General features: G+C 41.8%; 1 protein-coding gene across 2 annotated transcripts in view; it reads left to right on the forward strand.

Moving 5' to 3' along the window:
• Nucleotides 1-23,166, forward strand: part of HYCC1 (hyccin PI4KA lipid kinase complex subunit 1) — a 106,305-nt gene that overhangs the window by 35,810 nt on the left and 47,329 nt on the right. For both annotated transcript variants that reach the window (XM_069088732.1, XM_069088733.1), the window contains exon 2: nucleotides 11,192-11,270. In XM_069088732.1, coding sequence (XP_068944833.1) covers nucleotides 11,220-11,270 — 51 coding nt within the window. In that variant the 5' untranslated portion in view covers nucleotides 11,192-11,219. The remainder of the gene's footprint in view (nucleotides 1-11,191; nucleotides 11,271-23,166) is intronic.

Here is a 23,166-nt window from a genome sequence, read left to right on the forward strand (position 1 = left end):
GCGCCCTCTATGTATACCTGTACATATAAATACACACATTCACATATGTATTCATACACCCATATACCCTCCTATACACACACACATTTCTATTCCCTTCAACTGTTCTCATACTGAGAAAAGTTTCATCAGTTACAATTATCGTTTTGCCATGTAGGAATGTAAATAGTCCAACTTTGATAAATTCCTTATGATTTCTTTTCCCTGTTTACCTTCTCATGCTTCTCTTGCTTCTTGTATCTGAATGTCAAATTTTCTGTTCAACTCTGGTTTTTTCATTAAGAATGCTCGAAAGTCCTCTATTCCACTGAATAACCAGATTTTCCCCGGAAACATGATGCTCAGTTTTGCTGGGTAGGTGATTCTTGGTTTTAATCCCAGCTCTTTTTCCCTCTGGAATATCATATTCCAAGCCCTTCGATCCCTCAGTGTAGAAGCTGCCAGATCCTGCATTATCTTGATTGTGTTTCCACAATATTCAAATTCTTCTTGGCTGCTGGTAATATTTTCTCCTTGATCTGGGAATTCCAGAACCTGGCTATAATATTCCTAGGAGTTTTCTTTTGGGATCTTTTTCAGGAGGTGATTGGTGGATTCTTTCAACCTCTGTTTTGCCTACTGGTTCTAAAACATCAGGGCAATTTTCCTTGAGAATTTCTTGAAGGATGATTTCTAGGTTCTTTTTTTGGTCATGGCTTTCAGGTAGTCCAATAATTTTTAAATTGCCTCTCCTGGATCTATTTTCCAGGTCAGTGGTTTTTCCAATGAGATATTTCACATTGCTTTTTATTTTTTCATTTGTTTGGATCTGCTTAATAGTATCTTGATTTCTCATAAAGTCACTAGCCTCCATTTGCTCCAATCTAATTCTGAAGGAATGATTCTCTTCAGTGAGCTTTTGATATTCTTTTTCCATCTGGCAAATTTGGCTTTTTAGGGCATTCTTCTCCTCATTGCCTTTTTGAGCCTCTTTTGCCATTTGAGTTAGTTTATTTTTTAAGGTGTTATTTTCTTCAGTCAGGTTGTTGACTCTCTTTTCATAATTTTCTCATTTCTCTTCCCAATTTTTCCTCCATTTCTCTTATTTGCTTTTCAAAATCCTTCCTAAGGTCCTCTATGGTCATTAACCAGCTCATATTTTTCTTGGAAGCTTTTGGTGCAGGAGTTCTGACTTCACTGTTTTCCTCCTTTTCCATGCTTTGATCCTTTTTGTCCCCAAAATAGGAGTGTAAAGTTGGGTTGCTCTGTTTGCTTTGCTTCCTTTGCCCACTCATGTTGACACTCAATTACTTGACTTTTGGGCTTTTTGCCACAGTAGGACTCTGCTACCAGACAGGGGAGCTTCATCCCAATAGCTGGGGTTTTCTCAGCTGCTGAAGGTATTAGTTGGGTGCCCTCTCTGAAGCCTCCACACACTCTCGCAAGTTGCACACCCTAGGACCTCCACCCTAGACAGCAATACAGACCCAAGCAGTTTAAAGCAAGAGCCATTACCCCTTAGACTGGTCACTTGGTCCCCCTACAATCTGCAGCCCAGGAGCTGAAGCTGCTACGTGGCTGCAGCTGCTCGGCCTCGGAGCTTCTCACCCTGGAGGTAAAAGCCAACTAGGCTCCAAAACTACTGGATCCCAAAGTCCACACTGCACTGACCTCTCACTTTGCCTTGGCATCTCTGTGTTGATAATTCTGCAAACCACCACAGCTACTGGTGATGTGAAGTCCCTCCAGCTGGTGGCTGGTTGTGGCCACCCTGGGGCCAAAACCTCTGGCTCAGCTCCCAGAGTGCCGGGCTGCCGGGCTGTCCTCAGTGGGGGGTTAGCTTCTCTGTGTCATTTTGTGGGTTCTGTAGCTCCAAAGTTTCTTTGGAGACACCTTTTCCATGAATTGGGGGAGGTGGAAGCTGGAGCCCCCTGGAAGTCCTGTTTCTACCCCACCATCTTGACTCTGCCCCCCAAGCCTGGTTCTTCATGCCAAACCCAGTGCCCTTGCCACTGTGGCTTCATGTCCCTGTCATCTTCTCAGTGGGATGAGTGAATGGATAATACTTTTACCTCTCTGAGTCTCAGTGTCCTCATCAGCAAAGAAGGCTTAAAAAGAATTGGAATATCTACTTGACAGGAATAATTTGAAATCAGTGAGATAACATATGGAAAGTGCTTCACAAACCTTAAAACACTATGTAAATGTCAGTGTGGGGTGTTATCATTATGGGTATCTGAGGTAAAATTGTGAGGATAGTAGGAAAAAAAGGAAGAGAAGAAACTCAATCACTTATTTAAGTAACTTTTGGGTATGATGCAATAGTTTTTGGGGGAACAGCTAACCATCAGTTTTTAATTAACATTTGTATCGGACTTTATATTTTATGGATCAGTCACCCAATAAACATTTATTAAACACATAAAGTGTGCCAGGCACTATGCTGGGGATACAGACAAAGGCAAGATACAAAATATAAGACAGGGTACAAGAAAAGCCAGTCTGCACTCTCAAGGAGCTCGCTGTGGCAGGATACAGGGCCGTAAGCACTTGTAGCGGCAAGCACCCCGCGGCTCACCACAGGCTCTTGGATCTGCTTTGTTAAAGGAAAGCAACTCCAAATGGGTTAACAAGCTTACTTTAATCAGTCAGACATATATCGTTTACCTTGTTCAGGGGAAAAGGTCAGCACCCCGAACTTCAAAGTATGCAGGCAGAATTATATAGACAGAAAGAGATCAAGTAGATAGATTTCCAAACTGTCCAACCATTACATCCATACCAAACAACATCTGGGTTTCCACATCTGGGTTTTTCAAAGCCGGGGGGACTCTCAACAACGGCTTCCCAGAATTCAGATCAAATCACAGAACACTTCTCAAAGTGAGCCCCCAAAACAAAGCCTCACATCAGGGCTTATATAGCCTTCTCCTGGCTCAGAGAATGTAACAACCTTATTGACCCACTGGCCAATCAAAAAGTATCTACTGAAAAACAAGCCTCCCATCCCAGGCTTCAGGTGCACTTTAGCCTAGGGGCAGGGAAGATCTTCCAAATCTGCATTCCCATTACAGCACTTTACAAATTTTATCTCATTTGATCCTCACAACAACTGCCAAGAGCACATTTAGTCGTGGTGGGATTTTCCAAAGCCTGACTGTGCGGTGGAAGGTAGGGATAGTGGAGACACACAGAGGAACCTCTGTAGACTTCTAGCTGAGAGAAGAAGTATGGCCTGATGGCATACTGAGACAGCAGGCTCGTTGAAGTTTTGTTTGTTTAAACTCTGCAGTTAGGAATTCTGACGGCTCCACCTTTGGTCTGTTATACTGAATCCAGACTGGCTGTGACTCCAATAATAGTAGATAACAGATGAGCAGAATGCTCTAAAATATGGCTTACTGAGATTTAAAGTTGAGGAAACAAGGTGCTATAGTAGATAAAACACTGGATTTAGGAAGACTGAAGTTTGAATTATGCCTCAGACACTTAAAAGTTTGTGACTCTAGGCAAGTCAGTTATCCTCTTGAAAAATATTTCCTCCTCTATGAAAAGGGAAAATAGCACATAGCACCTTTGTCACAGGATTGTTTGAGGTTTGGAAGAGATGAGTGAATGAAAAAGCATCTAATTAAGTTCTTACTATTTATAAAACAGATGCTTTAATCCACTGGAGAAGGAAATGGCAAATCATTCCAGTATTTTTGCCAAGAAAACACCAGGGCCAATATTGGCATGCTCTGACCCACAGGGTCAGAAGAGTCAGACATGACGGAACAAAAAATTTAGAAGGCCTCCCTTCTAATAGGGGAGGCAACACTTGTAGAAAGTTTTATGTGTAAGTTAAATGGAAAGGTCCCTTGGTCTTGGAGTACAATAGCAGGCCTGTACAGATGGTCAGGTCTCTTCTTAAATATCATTTCCATTGATAAGTTGATATCAGTTTCTGATGTTTGGCATGTCAAAACATTTGGTAACGTCAAAGATTTTGGTAATGAGAACTTTCTTTTTGGATCTTCAGTAGTTGTAGCCATATGTAGTGCCTGTAGAAATAGTTGCCAAGCTGCATCTTTAGAGGTTACTTCCCCAGATGGTGGCAGTGGGAGCTGTGGAGGACTGGTGGTTTAGGAGGCAGGCTCATCAGCTTGCCTGCCCATTTGGTTGACCTCTTATGGTGGTGATGGGAAAGGCAAACCCTTTCTCCATGGTGATGACTATGGGAATAGACTGGAAGCAAGCAAGGCTGATGGTATGGGGACTACTTACCCTCTCATGGCTTTTTACGGGGCTTTGAGTGGAAGTAGTGTTTGATGTTTTTCATCTTTACTTCTGTGTCCAGCCTTCTGTGACTTCCACCACGACTTAGCTCAAACTCCTGCCTTCAGGAAGCTTTCCCTGCTTCCTCCCTTAACACCTGACACTCACTGCTAGTGCTGGCCTCTTTTCATGTTTGTCTCTCTCATTAGAAAGTGAGTGCCTGGGGCGGCCAGGTGGTGCAGTGAGTAAGAGTGCCAGCCCCAGAGTCGGGAGACCTGGGATTGGTTCTGGCCTCAGATACTTCACACCCACACCCACACCAAAAAAGTGGCCATGTAACCTTGAGCAAGTTATTTAACCCCAATTGCTTTGGAAGGAAGGAAGGAAGGGAGGGAGGGAGGGAGGGAGGAAGGAAGGAAGGAAAGAAGGGAGGGAGGAAGGGAGGGAGGAAGGAAGGAAGGAAGGAAGGAAGGAAGGAAGGAAGGAAGGAAGGAAGGAAGGGAAAATGGGAGGGGAGGAGGGAGAGGAAGAAGGAGAGGAAGAGAGGGAGGAAGGAAGGAAGGAAGGAAGGAAGGAAGGAAGGAAGGAAGGAGAGGGAGGGAGGGAGGAAGGAAGGAAGGAAGGAAGGAAGGAAGGAAGGAAGGAGGGAAGCGAGTGCCTTCAGGGCAGGGACCTTGTTTCATGATTGTGGCTTTCTTTGTATCCATGGCACTCAGCACAGCGCCTGGTATGTTTGTTACCATTCAGATGTTCATTCGTGTCAGACTCTTGGTGACCCTATGAGTCATACATAGCACACTGATGCTGGCCGTGGGGTTTTTTTGGCAAAGTTTCTAGTAGTTTGCTATTTTCTTTTCCAGTGGATTAAGACAAACAGGGTTAAGTGACTTACCCGGAGCCACATGGCTAGTAAGTGTCTGAGGCCAGATTTTAATTCAGGTCTTCCTGCCTCCCAACACTATTCACTGAGTCACCTGGCTGCCTCCTGGCACATAGTAAGTGCTTCATAAGTATTTTGTTGGCTGTACTTCAAGCTCAACTTGAGTCCTCTTTGTGATATGTCAGGCAGCTAAAAACAGCTAATGCAATCTTGGATTGAATTAAAAGGAGAACTGGAAACAAGGAGGTTAGAGCCTCTCTCTGATCTACTATCTTCAGTTCTTTTCTAGAGCACTGTGGTCAGTTTGGGAAGGATGTTGAGGAGTCCTTGTCAATCAATGAGTGACATGAAGAGGGCAGCCAGGATGGTGAAGAGCCATGAGGATCAATTGAAGGAATTGGGCATGTTTAGCCTGGAAAAGAGGACTTAGGGCTGGATATAACTGTCTTCAAGTATTTGAAGAACTGTCATGTTTGAGAGGGATTAGATTTGTTCTGAGCGTGAACAATCTAATCTATTGGAATAGATTTGGTCGCACAGAACAGAACTAAGAACAGAGGGGCAGAAGATTCCAAGAGAACAGTTTAGGCTGGAGCTGCCTCAAAGTGGTGTGGGCGATGCAGAGGAGTGGTGGGCAGCCCTCTTCAGAAGGCTTCCAGCGGAGGCTGGATGGTCACTGTTACCCTGGGAGTTCTTCTACCTAGGTCTTTCTCATTTAGGACCCAGAGTTTTATCTATATTGTGTCCCAATGAAAGTTTTAAAAGACATGTTGCTCCTTTGTGGTTGTGTTTGTAGGTGATTATGCCATTATGATACAAGTACATTCTCTCTCTTATTTTTTTTTTCTTGGCATGTCCCTTAGACTTGAAGTTGTTGTTTTTTTTAACATTCTTTTTTTTTTTCCTTTGGAGTTCCAGATTCTCCCTCTCTAGTTCCTCCCTCACTCCTTGAGAAGAAAAGCAGTAGAATACCCATTGCACATATAAGTCACACAAAACATACTTCTGTATTAGCCATATTGCAAAAAAAGAAAAGAAAAATAAAGAAAAATGCTTTAATCTGCACCCAGAGTTCATCATTTCTCTTTCTAGAGGTGGATAACATTTTTCATCATGAGTCCTTTGGAACTGGCTTGGACTGGATCATTGTATCAATCAGAATAGCTGTATCCTCCATAGTTGATTATTGTAACATTATGGTTCTGCTCACTTCACTTTACATCACTTTGTAGAAATCTTTCCAGGTTTTTCTGGAGCCATCCCGTGTTTCATTTCTAGTAGCACAATAGTATTCCATCACAATCATGCACCAAAACTTGCTTAGCCATTGCCCAACTGATGGGCATCCCCTAATTTCCAATTCTTTGCCACCCCACAAAGAGCTGCTATAAATATTTTTGTACATGTGGGTCCTTTTCCCTTTCCTTTGATCTCTTTGGGATGTAGACCTAATCATGGCATTGCAGAGTCACAGAGTATGCAGTTTTATAGCCCTTTGGGTAGTTATTTGCTCTCATTTTGAAGAAACCATTCTCAGTATCCATTGTGGAATTATTTAAATGACTATTTAGGGAATGTTCAATTAAAATAATCATGCATATAGAATTAGAGTTTGTCATACTTTATACTACATAACTGTGGGGTTATCACCATTTCCTCTTTGCATATTTTGTTCCATATATACTCTACCCCCTATCTTTGGCTTCTATGCTTTCTCTTTGCTTTCTTTCCCCTAAATGGCTGGCTAAGATACCACTTCTCTTTAGTTACTCTGTTGTTTATGTAGTGATTGCTACTGTAACTTGTTTCAGACTGGGGAGAATGGAAACACTGTTGACTGTCAACAAAAATTAAATTCTCTCACTGCTTCTTAATAAAAAGAGAAAAGCTTTATCCCTGCTCCTATCTTCTTCAGCAGTCACCTTCCTTTCTCCTTCCTCCCCCATTCATTTAATGTGAATGTAGACTGTTTCTGCTTTACAAACTTAATTCAGTCTTGTCTTTTCAAGCACACTTTCATGTTAGAGAGGTAGTAATTGATGTCAGTAGCACCACATTTGAAAATGAAAGATGATATACAGTAATATAGTTAATAAATGTGGTAAAAATCAAACTCTTGTATGACAAAGTTTTCCAGGACATAATATGTTCTTCTCTATCCCCTTCCCTTCCTTCTGCTTCCCCCCTAGTCCTAAGAGCTTGACTTTGTCTTCTAATGACATAAAGTCATTTAAGCACAGAAATTTGCAGCTCGTACTGTCATTATATCACTGAACAGACCCTTCACAGTGTAGTAATCTGACAAAAACCACTCAATTGGGAATAGAATAGGAGAGAGATCTACCTTGTAACAGTCTTTTAGAGCCACACAGTTGGTTAGAAATCTTAAACACTTTTAAGTGTCTTTGTGTGTGCTATTTAAGACAACCACTGGATCTTAGAGCTTTAAGTATGGGTGGGACTACATGGCCCCTGAAGACCTTTCCAAGTTTTAACTTCTATGATTCAGTGAAATTCTATACCTAGTCAAATTATAGGCTATACTAGAAAAGTGAGTAGCCAAATTGTAACACTTTTGTTTCCTTAATTTTCACTTGAGAAAAAACTAGCTGCTTGTTTGAAAAAGTTGGAGAAAAGATCTCGTTTTGGTCGTTTATCAGACTCTCCACAGTAGCTATTTTACACCTTCTTATTCCCCAAATGTTCTAGGTTACTTCCTTCTCCTTCCTTCCATTGATCTATCCATCACCACTTGTCATTCTATCACACCCTTCCCTTTCAACGATAAACTCCTTGAGAAAGCCATTTACAATTGTGGCCTTCAGTCCCTTTCTTCCCACTCTCTTCTTAACCCTCTAGAGTCTGGCTTCTGACTTCATCATTCAACTAAACCTACTTTCTCCAAAGTTACTGGTGATCTCTTAATTGACAAATTTGACCTCTTCTCAGTCCTCATCCTTCTTGACCTTTCTGCCACCTTTGACACTGTTGGTCACCCTCTTCTTCTGAATACATTCTTCTCTCTAGGTTTTCATGACACTTCTCTCTCCCCTTTCTACTCCTAATTCTCTGACGTGACTTTTCCATTCTCTTTTGCTGTATCTTCATCCAGGTCCTGCCTACTAACCATGGGTGTCTCCCACGGCTCTGTCCTGGGCCTCTTCTCTCTATATACTGTTTGTTTCAGGCTTTTGTCAGCTCCTGTGGATTCAGTCATCATCTCTGCCCTTATTCTCATATCTGTTTGTCCAACCCTAACCTCTGTTGGCCTTCAGTTTTACATCTCCAGCTGCCTAGTGGGCTTCTCAAATTGAACATTCCATTTATTGTTTTTGTTGTTCAGTGTGGCTGACTCTACATTGCAAAGACACCTGAATGGTTTACCTTTTCCTTCTCTTGTGTATACCCATTTTACAGATGAGGAAGTGAGGCATATAAGGGTTAGAATTACTTGCCCAGGGTCACACAACTAGTAAGTATCTGAGGTTGGATTTGAATCCAAATCTCCCTTCCTCTGGGCCCACTGCTGTATCCACTGTACCACATAGCTGCACATACACATCTCATCTCATACACAAATTAAACTCAATATGGCCAAAACTGAGCTCATTATCTTTCCCTTTAGACTTTCTCCTCTTTCTGATTTCCCTGTTTCTGGCAAGGACACCGCCATCCTCCCAGTCACCTAAATTCCCAACTTCAGTGCCATCCTTAATTCCCCATTCTTTTTTGACCCTCTTCCCAACCGATACATTAACCAATCTTGTTGATTCTACTTTTGTAACATTTCTGGTATTATCCCCCATCCTTCCTCTGACACAGCCCCCACCCTGGTATAGTTCCTCATCACCTCATGCCTGGACTGTTGCAATAGTTGCTGGTAGGTGTGCCTGTCTAGCTATCAAAGTGATATTCCTAAAGTATAGGTTTGACCATGCCATCCCTCTAGTCAAGAAACTCCAGAATCAAATAGAAAAATCCTCTGTTTGGCTTTTAAAGTCCTTTATAACCTTGTCCACTCCAACTTTACTCCCCTCCACATTTTGTGCAACCCAGTGACACTCACTTCCTCCCTTTTCCTCACAGATGATGCTTGTTATACCAGCTCTGGGCCTTTTCACTGACCGTCCTTCCTCATGTTTACAGTTTTAGCCCTCTTCTCATCTTCTTCCTGATTCTTTCAAGTCTGTGCGAAATCCCTACTATCTAATATAGCGATGCCTGTCCCCAGGGTTAGCGCTCTTATAGCTTGTGTCGGCCCTTCTTCCGCATGGTCATTTTCATGGTATCTATTCCATTAGATGCTACGCGCCTGGAGGACTCTTACCTTTTTTTTCCATCGCCCACACTCAGCACAGTTCCTGGCACATTCGCTGAGCTCTTAATAGCACCTTTTCATGCATTCATTCACGTCATAAGTACTTTTCTTCGAAGGTATATTGTGATCTGTGGTATCTTTCTTTGCCCCTAGATAATGACCATTCAGGTTCTTCTCATAGACTAGCCTTGCTAGTCTCTAGGAGAACAGTATTTGGGAAGTCCTTTTTTTTCATGTGCCTGATATTGCATCCTGCTCCTCATAACTTCAGATAACTGTTTATTCGTATTCAATTTACTTTTTGCTAATCAAAACCAAGTTCTGCTATCTTTTCTTTTTTATGAATTGGGTAGAAATTTCTCAAAAAAATTTTGCTTTAGATTTTTTCCTTTCTACTTTTAGCAGTCTTTCTCCAGAGTTTTAACTATTTAGCAGCTGTCTCTGGGTCATTCTTAAAACTCACACTGAGCTGGAACCCCAGAGCATGGCAGCCCCCCTAGGATTCTAGGAGTGATCTTGTGGCTGTACTTCAGCCACGGAAGCCCCCAATCCCTAAACAGCATTCTGCTCTTTAGCCAGAAGCCAACCCTCTTCATTAGCTTTTAGTAAATAAGCGTTGACTAGGATGGTAGAGGAAGGACAGCTGTAGAAGACATCATCCCCCAAATTGTGGAATATACTGTCCCCCATATACAATGTCCATGGAAAGATGGCTTCATATATAGGGAACAGTGGCATGAGGCCCATGTGTGGCATAGAGCTAACTCATAACTGCTGGCACTGGAAGTCCTTTGTCTTTTTGTAGACTACTTTTAAAGTGTTTTTCAAAATATTTTCATGGCCACTGAGGACTAAAATATTATTTTAAAAATATATTCAATTTTATTAGTCCTTGGCTCAAAATCAACTTTGAAGTTTTCTTTTTATACATTTGTATTTCTAGTGTTTTTCCTCTACCATTTCCATTAAACTTCCAATTAATTCTGGAATTTAAAAATTGTTATCAAGGGAAAACAAGTGTCTGATATGCCATGCAGCTGTTATTATTAAAGCTGACTGAAAAATTTTGCAATCATCTTATGTGTGGTGACTGTGATGCTTTTGTCAGGATCCTGACATTTTCTATCTTGTATATATACATTGATCTTAATAGTGAATCATGAAAAAAACTTGTCTTAAGCATTATTGTGTACCAGGGACTATGCTAAGCTCTGGAAGTACAAATATGATAGTAAAGATAGTCCCTATTCTAAAACAATTTGCATCCTAATAGGGGGAAACCATATACACAAGGAAGTAATTCCTGCATTGGAGGACTGATCAGAAGGTTTAAGGGTTTGTGTGTATGTGGGCCACAGGGTAGCAGTGTGACATACGACCCCTCTAGAACCAGTAGTAGAATGGATTTGATCATGGTTCTCAAACTGGAGGTGATGGAGGGGGATGGAGAAGCAGGATGGTAAGATAGTTGATCACTCAATGGAAAAGATGACCAGGGAGGAAGTAGGTGATAAATTCAAATGTGCTTGGTACCTGCCTGAAATAGTGGGCCAGTAGTACAGTCACCAGCTGAGATGGGACAGGAGGGAAAGGCCAGAAGTTCAGGAGATTGGAGGGCTAAAACTGTTGTCAATAAGGATTAAGTAACTATGTTTCATTACATGACATAATTATTTGAATTAGATTAATTGTACAGTTTCTACTGTCACTTGGCAAGGAAGACACTCACTTTTAATAATTTTGTCCATTCATTTTAGGTGAAAGGCTTTGAACAGATGTGGAAAGATGTTGACGACCGAGAAAGGGGTTGTGGAGGAATGGTTGTCAGAATTCAAGGTAATGTTTACTGTGCAATAACATAAACATACTAGAAATAAATTTCACTTCCAAATTAAATTAAATTTTGTTTGTGATATCAGCAAAGCTAATTATCTGTTTGTGAGTGTGCTTATGAAATTCCTCTGAACAATTGTTTGGGGATTTTCCCCCTTCTGGTTCGAAGTAAGTTGATTTGCTTCACTTTTCTCCTCCTCATACTGACCAAGGGGGTGATAGGTGTTACCAGGGGCTCCAATGACCAAAGTCCCTGAGTGGACACAGCCTGGAATGAATTCATAGGACCCAAGCAATCTTTTAAGTCAGGATTGTAAAAGTTTATTGTTACGCTTTACAACTGGCAGGAGGTCTGTCTTAGAGAACCTGCAAAGTTAAAGAAGTCATAGGTACAGTTTATAAAGAGTTACAATAGTAAAATCAGATGTCAAATATTCTAACTAAGTGAGTAAGGGTGGGATTAGGGAGGAGCTAAGGAATGGTCAGTGCTTAAAGGAACATGCACTTTTATTATCTACTGTGCACGCATATTGCCCATAATTCACTGGGAAATAGCCTAAGGAGGGGCTACCTGGAGGTGTGGTTTTAGGCTTGAAACATCATTAAGTCAGCTAGCAGTCAGGGCTGATTGAGAAGTGCCTAGTCTGCCACCCATCAGTGTCATGTTTGACAAGATGGATGTTGGGAACCAAGGCTAACAGAGACTCAATATGTGTATAACTGGCTAAGGAGTTAACTTATAGATAGTGCATTGAAGGATTCATAGGTGCAGCTGGACATTATACTAAGGGGAGAAACAGTTCATGAATTATTGCTAGGCAGAGTGCTGGCAGGGGGAAGGGGCAGAGTTAATGCTCTGAAGGGGGGTGTAAATGTGATTTTACAAACTGGTTTTACAAATTGATGTTACAAACTGATATTGCAAACATAGACACCCCAAGTACCCCTTCAATACCAGTATTATGCTGATGCGAGGAATAATCAACAAGGATGATGAAACCTTCATCTCCAGTCTGGTTAATTTTGTAGCTATACTTCAGTGGTGTCACCAGCCATATGACAATAGAAAGATCTCCCTTTTCCTCCTGCCTGCTTTCTCTCTGATACTTAAACTCTGCCTCTTTTCATAAGTCATCTACTTCCCCTACCCTCCTTCCCATCAAGCCATCTTCTCTATGTCTAGCTGCTGTGTCTGTATAGTAAGCACAATGATATATGAGTGGATTCAGCTGTAGAGGAGGTGTATTGCCTGTGATTGCAACGGAGATCTTCGTAAGTAAGTCAGTAGTTGATAATAGTCAATAAACTTTTATTAAGCGAGGACTGTGTGCAAGGCACTGTGCTAAGTGTGGGGATACAAAGAAAGAGAGTCCTTACCTTCAAGGAGCCAACAAGCTAATGGGAGAAAACAATGCATCAAACAAGGTGGGTCAAGGGGAGGGATGCCAGGCATGGGCTGTAATGAAATCCCTAGGAGTTTAGTGAGGCAGGAAATGAGGAGATGACTTGCTCTGGTGACCCTCCTAAATGGAGGATGAGGAGGAACCTGGGTGAAGGAGTGGGTGAGTGGCCCGAGGCTTTCAGTTGATGTGGTCTTGCAGAATGATGGATTTCTTGAGACCATGATGAAGTCAAAGAATGCAGTCAGTAGAAAATGAAGAAAGAATTATGACCCGTGTTAGCAAAAAGATCTAAGTCAATAAACAAATTAGGAGAAAAATTAAGAATGAGAAGATTTGGCATTCAATTGAGAAAACTCTCTCTTGACCTATTTAAATGAGCTGTCGATGCCAAAAAATGAGAAATGGATAAAGGAGTAGACCAAAACATATCATTATTGGTTCCTAAGGGACTTTAACCAGTGCAAATCACTTGACATAAAAAGTAGACCAAAATCATCTTGAAATTCGCCCAGCAAGGAAATGCTTATTTATCTCTTGGCCAAAGAGACATCTGGCAGCTGAGGATAACACCAGCTCAGAATATATACCTGTTTTAGAGTTTTATGAAGGAGGGAAGCTGTGTGTGTGAAGGGATTAGGAACAGTATTGTAAAACAACAAGAAGAGACGGCTTTTGCAGCTTCTGGGTCATGTGAGAAACAAGATAGGGGACTAGATTTTTTCTTAACCTCCAGCTTCTTAAACATCTCCAGTAAATAAATTATGCACCAAAGATAAAGCCACTTCAGTTCTCTTCATGGTCTGAGATATGTAGAACCCAAAAGAAGGTTAAAAAAAAAAAGCTTCAAATCTATGAACTCATGCTCACTGATCCGAAGCTCACTCATCACCTCTCCCTCCTCACCCCTCAGGCTACTGGCAGCCAGGCTGGACTAGCAGGCTGGAAGATATGACCCAGGCTTACAAAACTCAGTCGCAGGCTGCAAATTAAATCCCCCCAAATCAATAGTATTTCTATATAATAATAACAACATAAGAAGCAATAATAAAAGGGGAAATTCCATTCCAAATAACACAAAATGCATAAAATATCTGGGGATCAACCTTCCTAAGTGCCTTAAAGACTTGTGTAGATTCAATTACAAAGTACTCCTTAAAGAAATAAAGAGTGTCTTATGTGAGTGGAGGAATTTTCAGTGCTCATGGCTAGGCTGTGGCAATATAATAAAAACGACAATATGGCTGAACTTAATTTACACTTTTAATGCTATACCAATCAGATTACCAAGGGAATTCTTTACAGAACTTGATAAAATATCTAGAATATCAAGGGAAATGATGAAAAGAAGTAAGTACGAAGGGGGACTAAGCCCTTCCAGAGACTACATTATAAAGCGGCGATATCAAAACCATTTGGTATTAGTTAAAGAATAGAGAAATAGAGCAGTAGAACAGACTAGACAGGGAAGAGTCAGGAAAAAAAAGAACTCAAGAACCCAGTCTTTGATAAAGTGAAAAACATGAGTTACCTAGGGTGAAACTCCCTATGGGATCAAAACTTCTAGGAAAACTAGAAAGCAGTCTGGAAGATATTAGGCTTAGAGCCACACCGCACACCCCACTGTACGGTATGTTCTAAATGTATATGTGACCTTAATATTAAAGATCGTACTATAAAAAAATTAGAAAAGAAACATATATACCTCTCACCACTATGGATAGGAGATGTATTCTTTTTTTTTTTTTTAAGCAATCAGGGTTAAGTAACTTGCTCAAGGTTACACAGCCAGTCATTTCTGGGTGGGTGCTAAGTATCCGAACCTGGATTTGATCCCCAGGTCATCCCGACACTGGAGCCGGTGCTCTTACTCGCTGAGCCACCTGGTCGCCCCTTTTCTACTTCTTTTTTTTTTTTTAGGAGATGTATTCTTAACCAAATAAGAGATAGAAGCAATTACAAAAGATAAAATAGGCAACTTTGATCATTCAAAGCAGAGACTCTTGTACCCAGACAACATTAATGCATTGAGGATGGAGGCTAGGACAAAGCGAAGAATACCAAAGAGAAGGTGTTAAAGGGGGTGGGGGAGAGCTTTATTAACTTTCTCTAAAAAAGGTTTGGTATCGGAGATATATAAACAATAAACATCCATGATTATTGGTATTAAATGAGACATAACAGAAAGATTTATGTTTGACAAAAGTATTTGCCATTGTCATGATGGCTGGTCAGGCAGTGTACAGAGAGAAGAGGGATTCCCTCTAAAGGGTGAGGTCTTCCATTTTCTTTCATTTGCAGATTCATTGTGCTGTTTGCATCAAGCCCCAGAAGATTATAATACCAGATTCACTAATGGAGACTAGGCCCACCCACCTCTAAGCCCACAGGAAGACACCAGTGCCTGTAGAGGGTCTGTTGTAGTCTGTGATAGGTACTCTGTGGAGATGGTCCAATTATTTGTCTGTCTCGCATGAACACTGCAACTGGAAAAAGAGCCGAGGCCAGAATTGAGCAGGAGGAGAGTGGGCTGGATTGCCTTTGGAAACCTGCGAGTTGTTTTTGATCACCTTGTGCTTCTCTCTGAACAAAGGCCCATCTTCTTAACAATGTTCTTCCAGTGATGCCGTGTGTCTTTGAAGCATGAAGTCAGAGTCTCCTAAGAATCAAAGCTGACGGTCTCTCACGGAGCAATGGAGGGGCACGTGGTGGGCATGGGCACCCTGCACATACAAGATTATGTGGGAGAAGCTCTATATAGGATCCTGTCAGAGAAGTGCTACCAGAGGGGAGAAAATAGGAGGAATATCACTCCTGGACTAGCAATTGATGCCCAGCCTGTGTGCTTCCATGGACACCCACACGCACTTTGCAGGTGGCCCCGACACTCAGCAGTGCTAGCTTGAACTAGATCAAAATGTCATTGGGAAGATTTTGATAGAATAAATAAAATGACAGTGAACATAGACATGTTACTGTGTGGCTTTCTAAGTCGGTGTGCCCGAGGGGTCTGTCTGTGTGGGTTAGTAGCCTTCTATTTCTGTTTGAGTTTGACCCCTGCAAGAGGAGGGGTCTGACACGTTGGTGGAGGGCCTATGGGGGATTTCTGGGGGGCAGGAGCCCGGGCTGAGTCATATGGGTAACCTCGCAGATGCCTCCAAGTTGGGAAGTCTATCTTCTCTAAGTTATGCCCCTGGTTGCGGTAGAATAGTCTAGAATGTCACACAGTCCTGGAGGTGAGGCTGGCCATATTTTTAATTGCTTAGCAAAATTTTATATATGCCTCCACTTTACTTTTATATTATATGTGTGTGTATATACATAAATATATACGTGTATATATATAAACATGCTCTATGTTGTTAGAGATATGGTTAGTTTTTATTTTCTACTTCAAGAATGCTGAATGTGTAATGTGTAACTGAATTATATTTCTTGGCATTAGCTAATGTGGTATACAGATTGCCTGTAAGCGCTCTGTTTGCACAATGGACTATCAGCCTAGTTAGAAGATTTTTCTGTTTATTGGAACAGTGACACTTCAGACTTCAACACGGCCATCTCTTCATCTATTTTCATAACAACAGAAGCAGCCATTAGTACAAATAATTGAAAACTTGGAATCATTCCCTCCTTTGGTTCTCAGACACTACTCATCTGTCCTGCATTCATCTTAGCAAGTTTCTAGCCCTCAATGATCTCTGGAAACAGGCCTCCCTGCATTCTGGAGGGCAGAATTGGTGTCCTTTTCCACCCCTTGAACAGCATTCGTTCTGTGGAATTCCTTTCCCATGATAATATGAGGAGGCTCTTCGAGTGGGTACCGGTACCTGACCCTGACTCCGATGGATGAGTACAGTATGTGGGTCTGCAGCCATTCAGAAATAGTGTCTCACCTTTTTTAAACATTCTGATTTCAAGTTTTGCATTCTAGGGACAGTAATTTTTAGTTTAGAAGTCCTCTCTGTATAGATACTAAACTACTGTTACATGTTAATGAGGTGTTAGAAATGTAAGCTTCATTTAAAACTGAATTTGTGTAATCTTTGGCCTTTCTTTCTCTCGTTCAGCTGACTTGCATTTGACCTTATATGGCTACTTTGTACTGCAATGTGCTCTGACTATAGCTGTACATCATGACCTCATTTCTCAGAGGAGCTGGACCCTGCCCTGGACCTAGACAGTTAAATGGTCATTCCCATTCCCCAGGAGGCTCAGTTGAACCATTGCTATCATTGCCTCTGGATTCTGAGGTCATTGGGTGGTGTTCCTGACTACCATACCTGGGCCACTTCTGGGGGCTATGGATCACTGTTAGAGGGCTTCCTTCTCACCTAGGGCCTGTCAGTTTGGTTTTTTCCTCAAGAGAAATTGAGATAAGAGAAAGGGGGAGAGGAAGAAATGCTTCTGATATTGATGCTTTGGGGAACATTAAAAGACCATAAAAAAGTAAACAATTCATTTTGGATAATTTTAAGAAGAGATAGTCATGAAAATTAATCTTGCTTCATTAACAATACTTCAAAATGTTAAAATTATCTTTAATTTCATTATAGTTTCTTAGAAGAGATAACAATGTATTAGATTATACTTTAATTCCATTTTGTTCAGTTAAATAGTTAAATGCAGAAGAAATTGGGCTTATCTAGTAAGTAGCCCTTCCCTCCTCCTTGTGAGGTAGATATTGGAAGGACATAAAATAAATACTTGTTAATTGAAAACAATTTTCTTTCATATCAAAGTGTAGGCATGACCATTCCTGCCAGCCCCCAGGAAGCTTCATCCTCTGGATGGCTTTCTGAGCTCTTCACCTCTTGACTTCTTCCCCCTGTCCAGTCTTCTCAGACTTGCCTCCCCTCCCTGTGCCACATAACAGAGCATTGTGGCCGGCTCACTGTCCTGGAGGAGCTGTGCACATTGCCCATCTGTATCAGCAATGCCATATTCACAATGCCTATAGAGATTACAAATATGCTGATATAATTATCCATTAGAAAATACGTCATGTTTGCCATATGAGGAAATAAACTAGAAAATTTATTAAGATACCAAAAGACTGAGTCCCAAAACCAGAAAGTGAAAGCCATCAGAGCAGTTATGACATTGGCACAGGTAGATAAAGTAGAAAGCACCCACATTTTCAAGCCTTTAAAACAGAACAGGCTACCTCAGGCAAAGGTCCTCCTCTCCCCACGCACAGCAACCACCCAGCGTCCTGGAAGCGCGCTCCCAGCAGCTCCGGCCCCTGGCAGTCCTCAGCAGGAGTCCTTAGCAGAAAGTCCTTAGCAGTTCTAACTCAAAAAGGGCTTCGCGCTGCCACTGCCTCTGCTGCTGCCGCCGTCACCACCACCGCCAGCCACCGCAGGAACGCTAGCTTGGCTTCCGCTTCCTCTTGCTCCGCCCCTTCCTGCTACGTCAGCAAGTCCAACGGGGCATGGAAGATCTTTAAATCCCATAACCCTTACACCATCCCCAGCTTTTACCCTGGCTGTCTCTGTCCCACACCAGCAGCACCCTTTCTCCCTCCTCACTTGGGCCTCCTCATGTCCCAGGCTTCCTTCAAGACTGCTCAGATCCCTCCCTCTGCAGGAGGCCTTTCTCTCTCCCCTTGCTAGTGGCTTCCCTTTCTTAGATTGCCTTCCATCTGTTCTAGATGTGTGCATGTGTGTGATGTAGGAACCCTGTTATTTGCATGTTGTCTTCCCCATCATAACATGAGCTTACTGAGGGCAGGGACTGTCTATATTCCTTTCTTTGTTTCTCCAGTGCCTGGAGTAGAGCAAGTAATTAATAAATGTTTATTCACTTACTCACTGACACGGTTGTATGACTTCATCAATGTTCAGTGGCATTTGAATATGAGCATAGAAAGTAGATAGTGAAGGATACCTTAGAATTGGTGTCTGGCCAGGTATTGGTCGTAAAAGGCTGGGTGGCAAGGGAAGCGGGAAAAGGCTAGTCCAGAGCTGAGTTGGTCAGTTATGGGGAGAGAATAAAGGGAGGAAAATGAGACTGGAGAAGGGCTCATGGACTGGGAGAAGGAGAGAGAAAGGGACTGGAGGTTACCATGAGAATGGGGAGAGGTTCAGGGAAGACAAGCTAAGAAAATGTAGATGTCAAGACAGGAAGCTGGATTCAAATGGGGAAATTGCAGAGTTTAAGATCATGGAAGAAACACGGTTGTGGGCGACAGTGAGACTTAGGCTGTGGCCGACCATCTCTTGGGGGCAACTGAGGTGGAGCAAATAGATGGGTTATAGGAAGTGAGGGAGCTGATGGAGCTGGAAGGCTGGGCTCCCTGAGGGGCATCTGCATGTTCACTGGAGTCAGGCCAGACTTATGGCCTTGGGGGTGCCCTTGGCTTGTCACTCTCCCTCACGCTGCCTGTTCAGTGCCTCAGCTCTCCTTTTCCCCTCCACAGCAGCTCTCTCATCTGTCCCCTTCTCTCCACTCACACTGTCACCAATTCAGGCCATCTTCACCTCCTCCCAGACCCCTGCAGTTTTCCTCAATTAGCCTCCCTGGCAGTGTCTCCTTTTTCTTCTCCATGCTCCCCACAGCGACCAGAATTGGTCTTACCTCTTCATTTCCCTGCTCAGCAAGCTCCAGTGACTCTTTGCTGCCTCTAAAATCAAATGCCACCTCTTGTATCATGAAAACCCTTGCCATCACCCAACTCCACCCTCCCTTTCCAGCCTCTTGCTGTTTGTCCTTAGTTCTCGAAGAAGGCCACCATGTCAGGGAGTTGATGCCACCGACATGCAAGTGTATTAGATTTAAGGGAAGGAGGGCTGTGCAAAGTCACCAGCCTTATTCTCTTCTCCGGAGCCATCTGGGTCCAGTAGCCAGATATGGATTAGGACGACTGGAGATGGCCCTAGGATGTAGTGGAGAGCTCTGGCCTTTTCAAGCTAAGGTTTTTAACAAGTCTCAGTTTGACTGAGGCAAAGCCTATTCAGTGATTAAGGTTTAATAAGAAATGAAGCAAAGAAAGGCCTAAAAAAAAAAAAAGATCTGGGAGGGAAGAGCTTCAGGGTTTCCGGCCAAAACAGAAACAATGACTATTTACATTCATTCTGAGCAAATCTAGGTAGAAAATTCCAGGAAAATGGTTAACTTTCCGAAATAATCAAAATACCAATTCCTTGCCTTTTACTTTGGTTACTGCAAAAGAAAAACCATTGGAAAACCTGGTGAAATGTGCGAATTCATTTTGCTGTACTAAACATGTTTGTTGCAAGGAGTGGTTGGTTTTTTTTAACTGTTCAAATGGCTGGGACTAGTGGGGGTTGAAATAATACATGTGAAAATAAAGGATTCCTTTTTTTTTTTAAGTGGCTAAAGATGAATTTCTGGGCAAATGAACAATGATTATGGCCCCTTGTCTCGGTAGAATTTTGTACCTGCTTATTGTGATGTGTTGTGATGACATTTGTAGGTAGGGCTCTAAGCAAGTTCTTTTTTGCCTTGGCTCATTTGGTATATTTTGTATATTTGTCATTTTTTTTTCCCTTTTCCTCTTAAAGACCAGCCTTAACCCCAAATCACTCTGGCTCTCCAAAACTCTAATTGATTGGCCAGTAACAGGTCTCAGGCCAGGCCCAGCTTGTCACACTCTGCTTCCCTTCACCAGGTGCATGAGCCTCCTTGTTCCTCACACCCACTGATCTCACTTCTGGCCTCCCCCCTACCTCAGATGCACAGGAACAGCGCCAGTGCCACTCCAGCCCCCAGTGACCTTGTCTTTACTTTGGTTGTGTTTTGTATAATACTGGATTCTGGTTTTTCCTTGATAAAATGTAAGCTGCTCTAGGACAGAAGACAGTGCCTAGCACAGAACTTGACACATAAAGAAGGCTTAATTCTTGCTAACTGGGGGCAGGGGTTGCAGAGAAAGGAGGGGAAATAATGTGGACCTGGTAGACTGTTGTTCATAAGATTCTGGACTCAGTCATATGGACAGATGGATGGATCCCCATCAAGTCTGGGTTTTCTCCAATTCAGGGACTGTCTTTTGTAGCCTCAGCAGTTAGGACAATGCCTGGTATACAATAGGCACTTAATTAATGTTAAGTGACTCACTGACTGAGATGGAGTGAATCTTATGAGAGGAGAAACTGCTGATGGTGACAGCAGGGTATGGAGTCTAGCAGGAACAATGGGGAGCAAGGAAGAGGTTTCTTTCTTCTACCCAAGTGTCTTGGACACATGAGAGCCCATGTACCCAGTACAGAAGATGGGACCAAAGGATGCCGTTGTTTCCAGACAGGCCATGTTTATAAGATGGCAGCATTGTAAGGGGAAGAGGTTCAGGATGAATAAGAATTTGTAAATTATAGAATGGGGTTCCAGAGGGTAGGATATGGGGCAGAGGGTAGGGCAAAGCTGGATGGAGTTGAGGCTATTATTGCCTATGTAAAAGGACAGAGCTTTAAGCCACAAGACAAAAAAAAAATGCCATTTGACTGGAGCTTCTGCGCTCCAGGGGCCTATGATACAGCACATCTTGGACAGTGTGGTTGGACAAGTGTGGTGCTAATGAATGCTGGAGTCATGGTGCTGGTAAATGTTCATGGATTCCATTTCCATGTTCGACACAGTCAAACTCATGTCAGTCACTGCTTTAAAAAGACATGCCTTTAGTTCCTAGGAGGATTTCTGAAGGGCTAGAGTGGATGGATCACTCCAGAGGCATGACCATTACACGAAAAATAGCTCAGAAGTCTAGATTATCTTAATGGGGAAACCATTAAGCCTCCATAGCATGAGTGAATGGAAATTTTATATAAATAAAACTTCATAATTTGTTTTTGTATTTTATTTCTAGCTTGTAAAGTGATTGCTTTTTGAAAATCTATTTTTAAATTATTGTCTTTCAGATTGGCTAGTGCTTTTTTGAATGCTCTGTATAATTCCATCTAACCTGTTTTCATTCCTCTAATTTGTCTCTGTTTCTTAGTGGCCAACATACAGCAAGACTCACGATCTTGCCATATCATATACGTGGTGATTGACAAGGGGCTTTTTTGTTGTTGTTCAGTCTTTACCATATGCCTCTTTCTATACCCTTTGCACCATGTCCCCTACCCCCCATCCTTGCAATTAATTCCAAGTCTGCTTCTTAACCATCTGCCAAATGATGCTTGTGGGGAGCATCTGGCTTCTTCAAATCTTGCCAAGCATCCATTTCAGCAGCATGGTTTTCCATCATTACTTTTAGGTTTCTGATTGGGCTTTCGGAATCTTGATAAATACCTCTTTCATATGAAAGGCCACTATCCCTGGGCAGTTCTTTGCTCCTAGTAGATGGTTGATAAAAGTTTCTTGAATTAGTGTGGTAAAATAAATTTCGACATGCTCTATTACTTTGAACTTTTATAATATTATGATATTTAAATGTAATGACATTTTAAGATTTTCATTACTCTTAAAACTGTATAATCATGGCAGGCATCTTTTCTCATTTTTCATAGCATCTTTTTTCCAGATTCATAAAATCAATTAATAGTAGAATTGGGAAAGAAATCTGGAGGTATTGACTGTATTCATTTATCTATTTTAGAATACTCTTCTCATTTAAAGATAATAAATTCTAGGCTAAAAAATATTTCCCAGAGATTGTTCCTTTGAATATTTTTCAGAAAATAGTTGAATTTCAAGATGATTTCTGTTTTTCACAAACAGAAAATTTTAGGTTTTTTGAATTTTTGTGTAACACTTGTTCAGTTTACTAATTAGTTTGGTAATCTTTCATGTACTGTTTATAACCAGTAACAGTCATTTTGTGGTCTTAAATTAGATGCATTTTCAGATTCAGTGATCAAGGATCAGACTGAGGTTTCTGTTTGGGGTTTTTTTTATAACCATCCCTTTTACATAAATTCCTCCTCTATTGGGTTACGGTTGATCAAATGACTTAAATGGAATGTCGCCTAGAGATCTTTTGTTACATGCTTTTGAAATATTGACGAATGCCTTAATCTGCCTTTATTTAAATAGTGCCAAGGCAAACAATTTTCTGTTCTTTGGAGAATGGTAGAAGGTCCCCAAGTAATTCACATTTACTTAGCTTTCTGGTAAATAAATGCCTGTCTCAGGGATGGGGGACAGGAATTGATTTTGTTAAGTGAAAAAAGGGATTTCTCAATCACCTATTGAAAGTAAATACTTAGAGATTCCTTGAGTGAGTTCTTGTTCTATTTACCTTTAATGAGAAGTGAATTGAATATCTTTATGACAAAATCCCCAGCTGCCTTGCTTCATCTATCTCTCTTTGGACATTTAGTTTCTCAATTAGGTAAAACCCATCAGTGTAATATTAAGAGAGGGGACATGCTGCAAGTATTGTTTCAGAATAACTGTGAAGGATATTTGAGGCTGGGGGGCCTCCTGCTCTCAGGCCTTGGTAGGAGGACTCTTTTGCTGCTTTGAAGTAGTCCCTGGACAAGGTAGTGCAGTGGATAGAGCACCAGACCTGGAGTCAGGAGGACCTGAGTTTA

The sequence above is a fragment of the Petaurus breviceps genome, unplaced genomic scaffold (genome assembly GCF_028583685.1).
Source record: "Petaurus breviceps papuanus isolate PSGF00001 unplaced genomic scaffold, PetGlider_PUasm1.0 185, whole genome shotgun sequence".
NCBI lineage: Eukaryota > Metazoa > Chordata > Mammalia > Diprotodontia > Petauridae > Petaurus > Petaurus breviceps.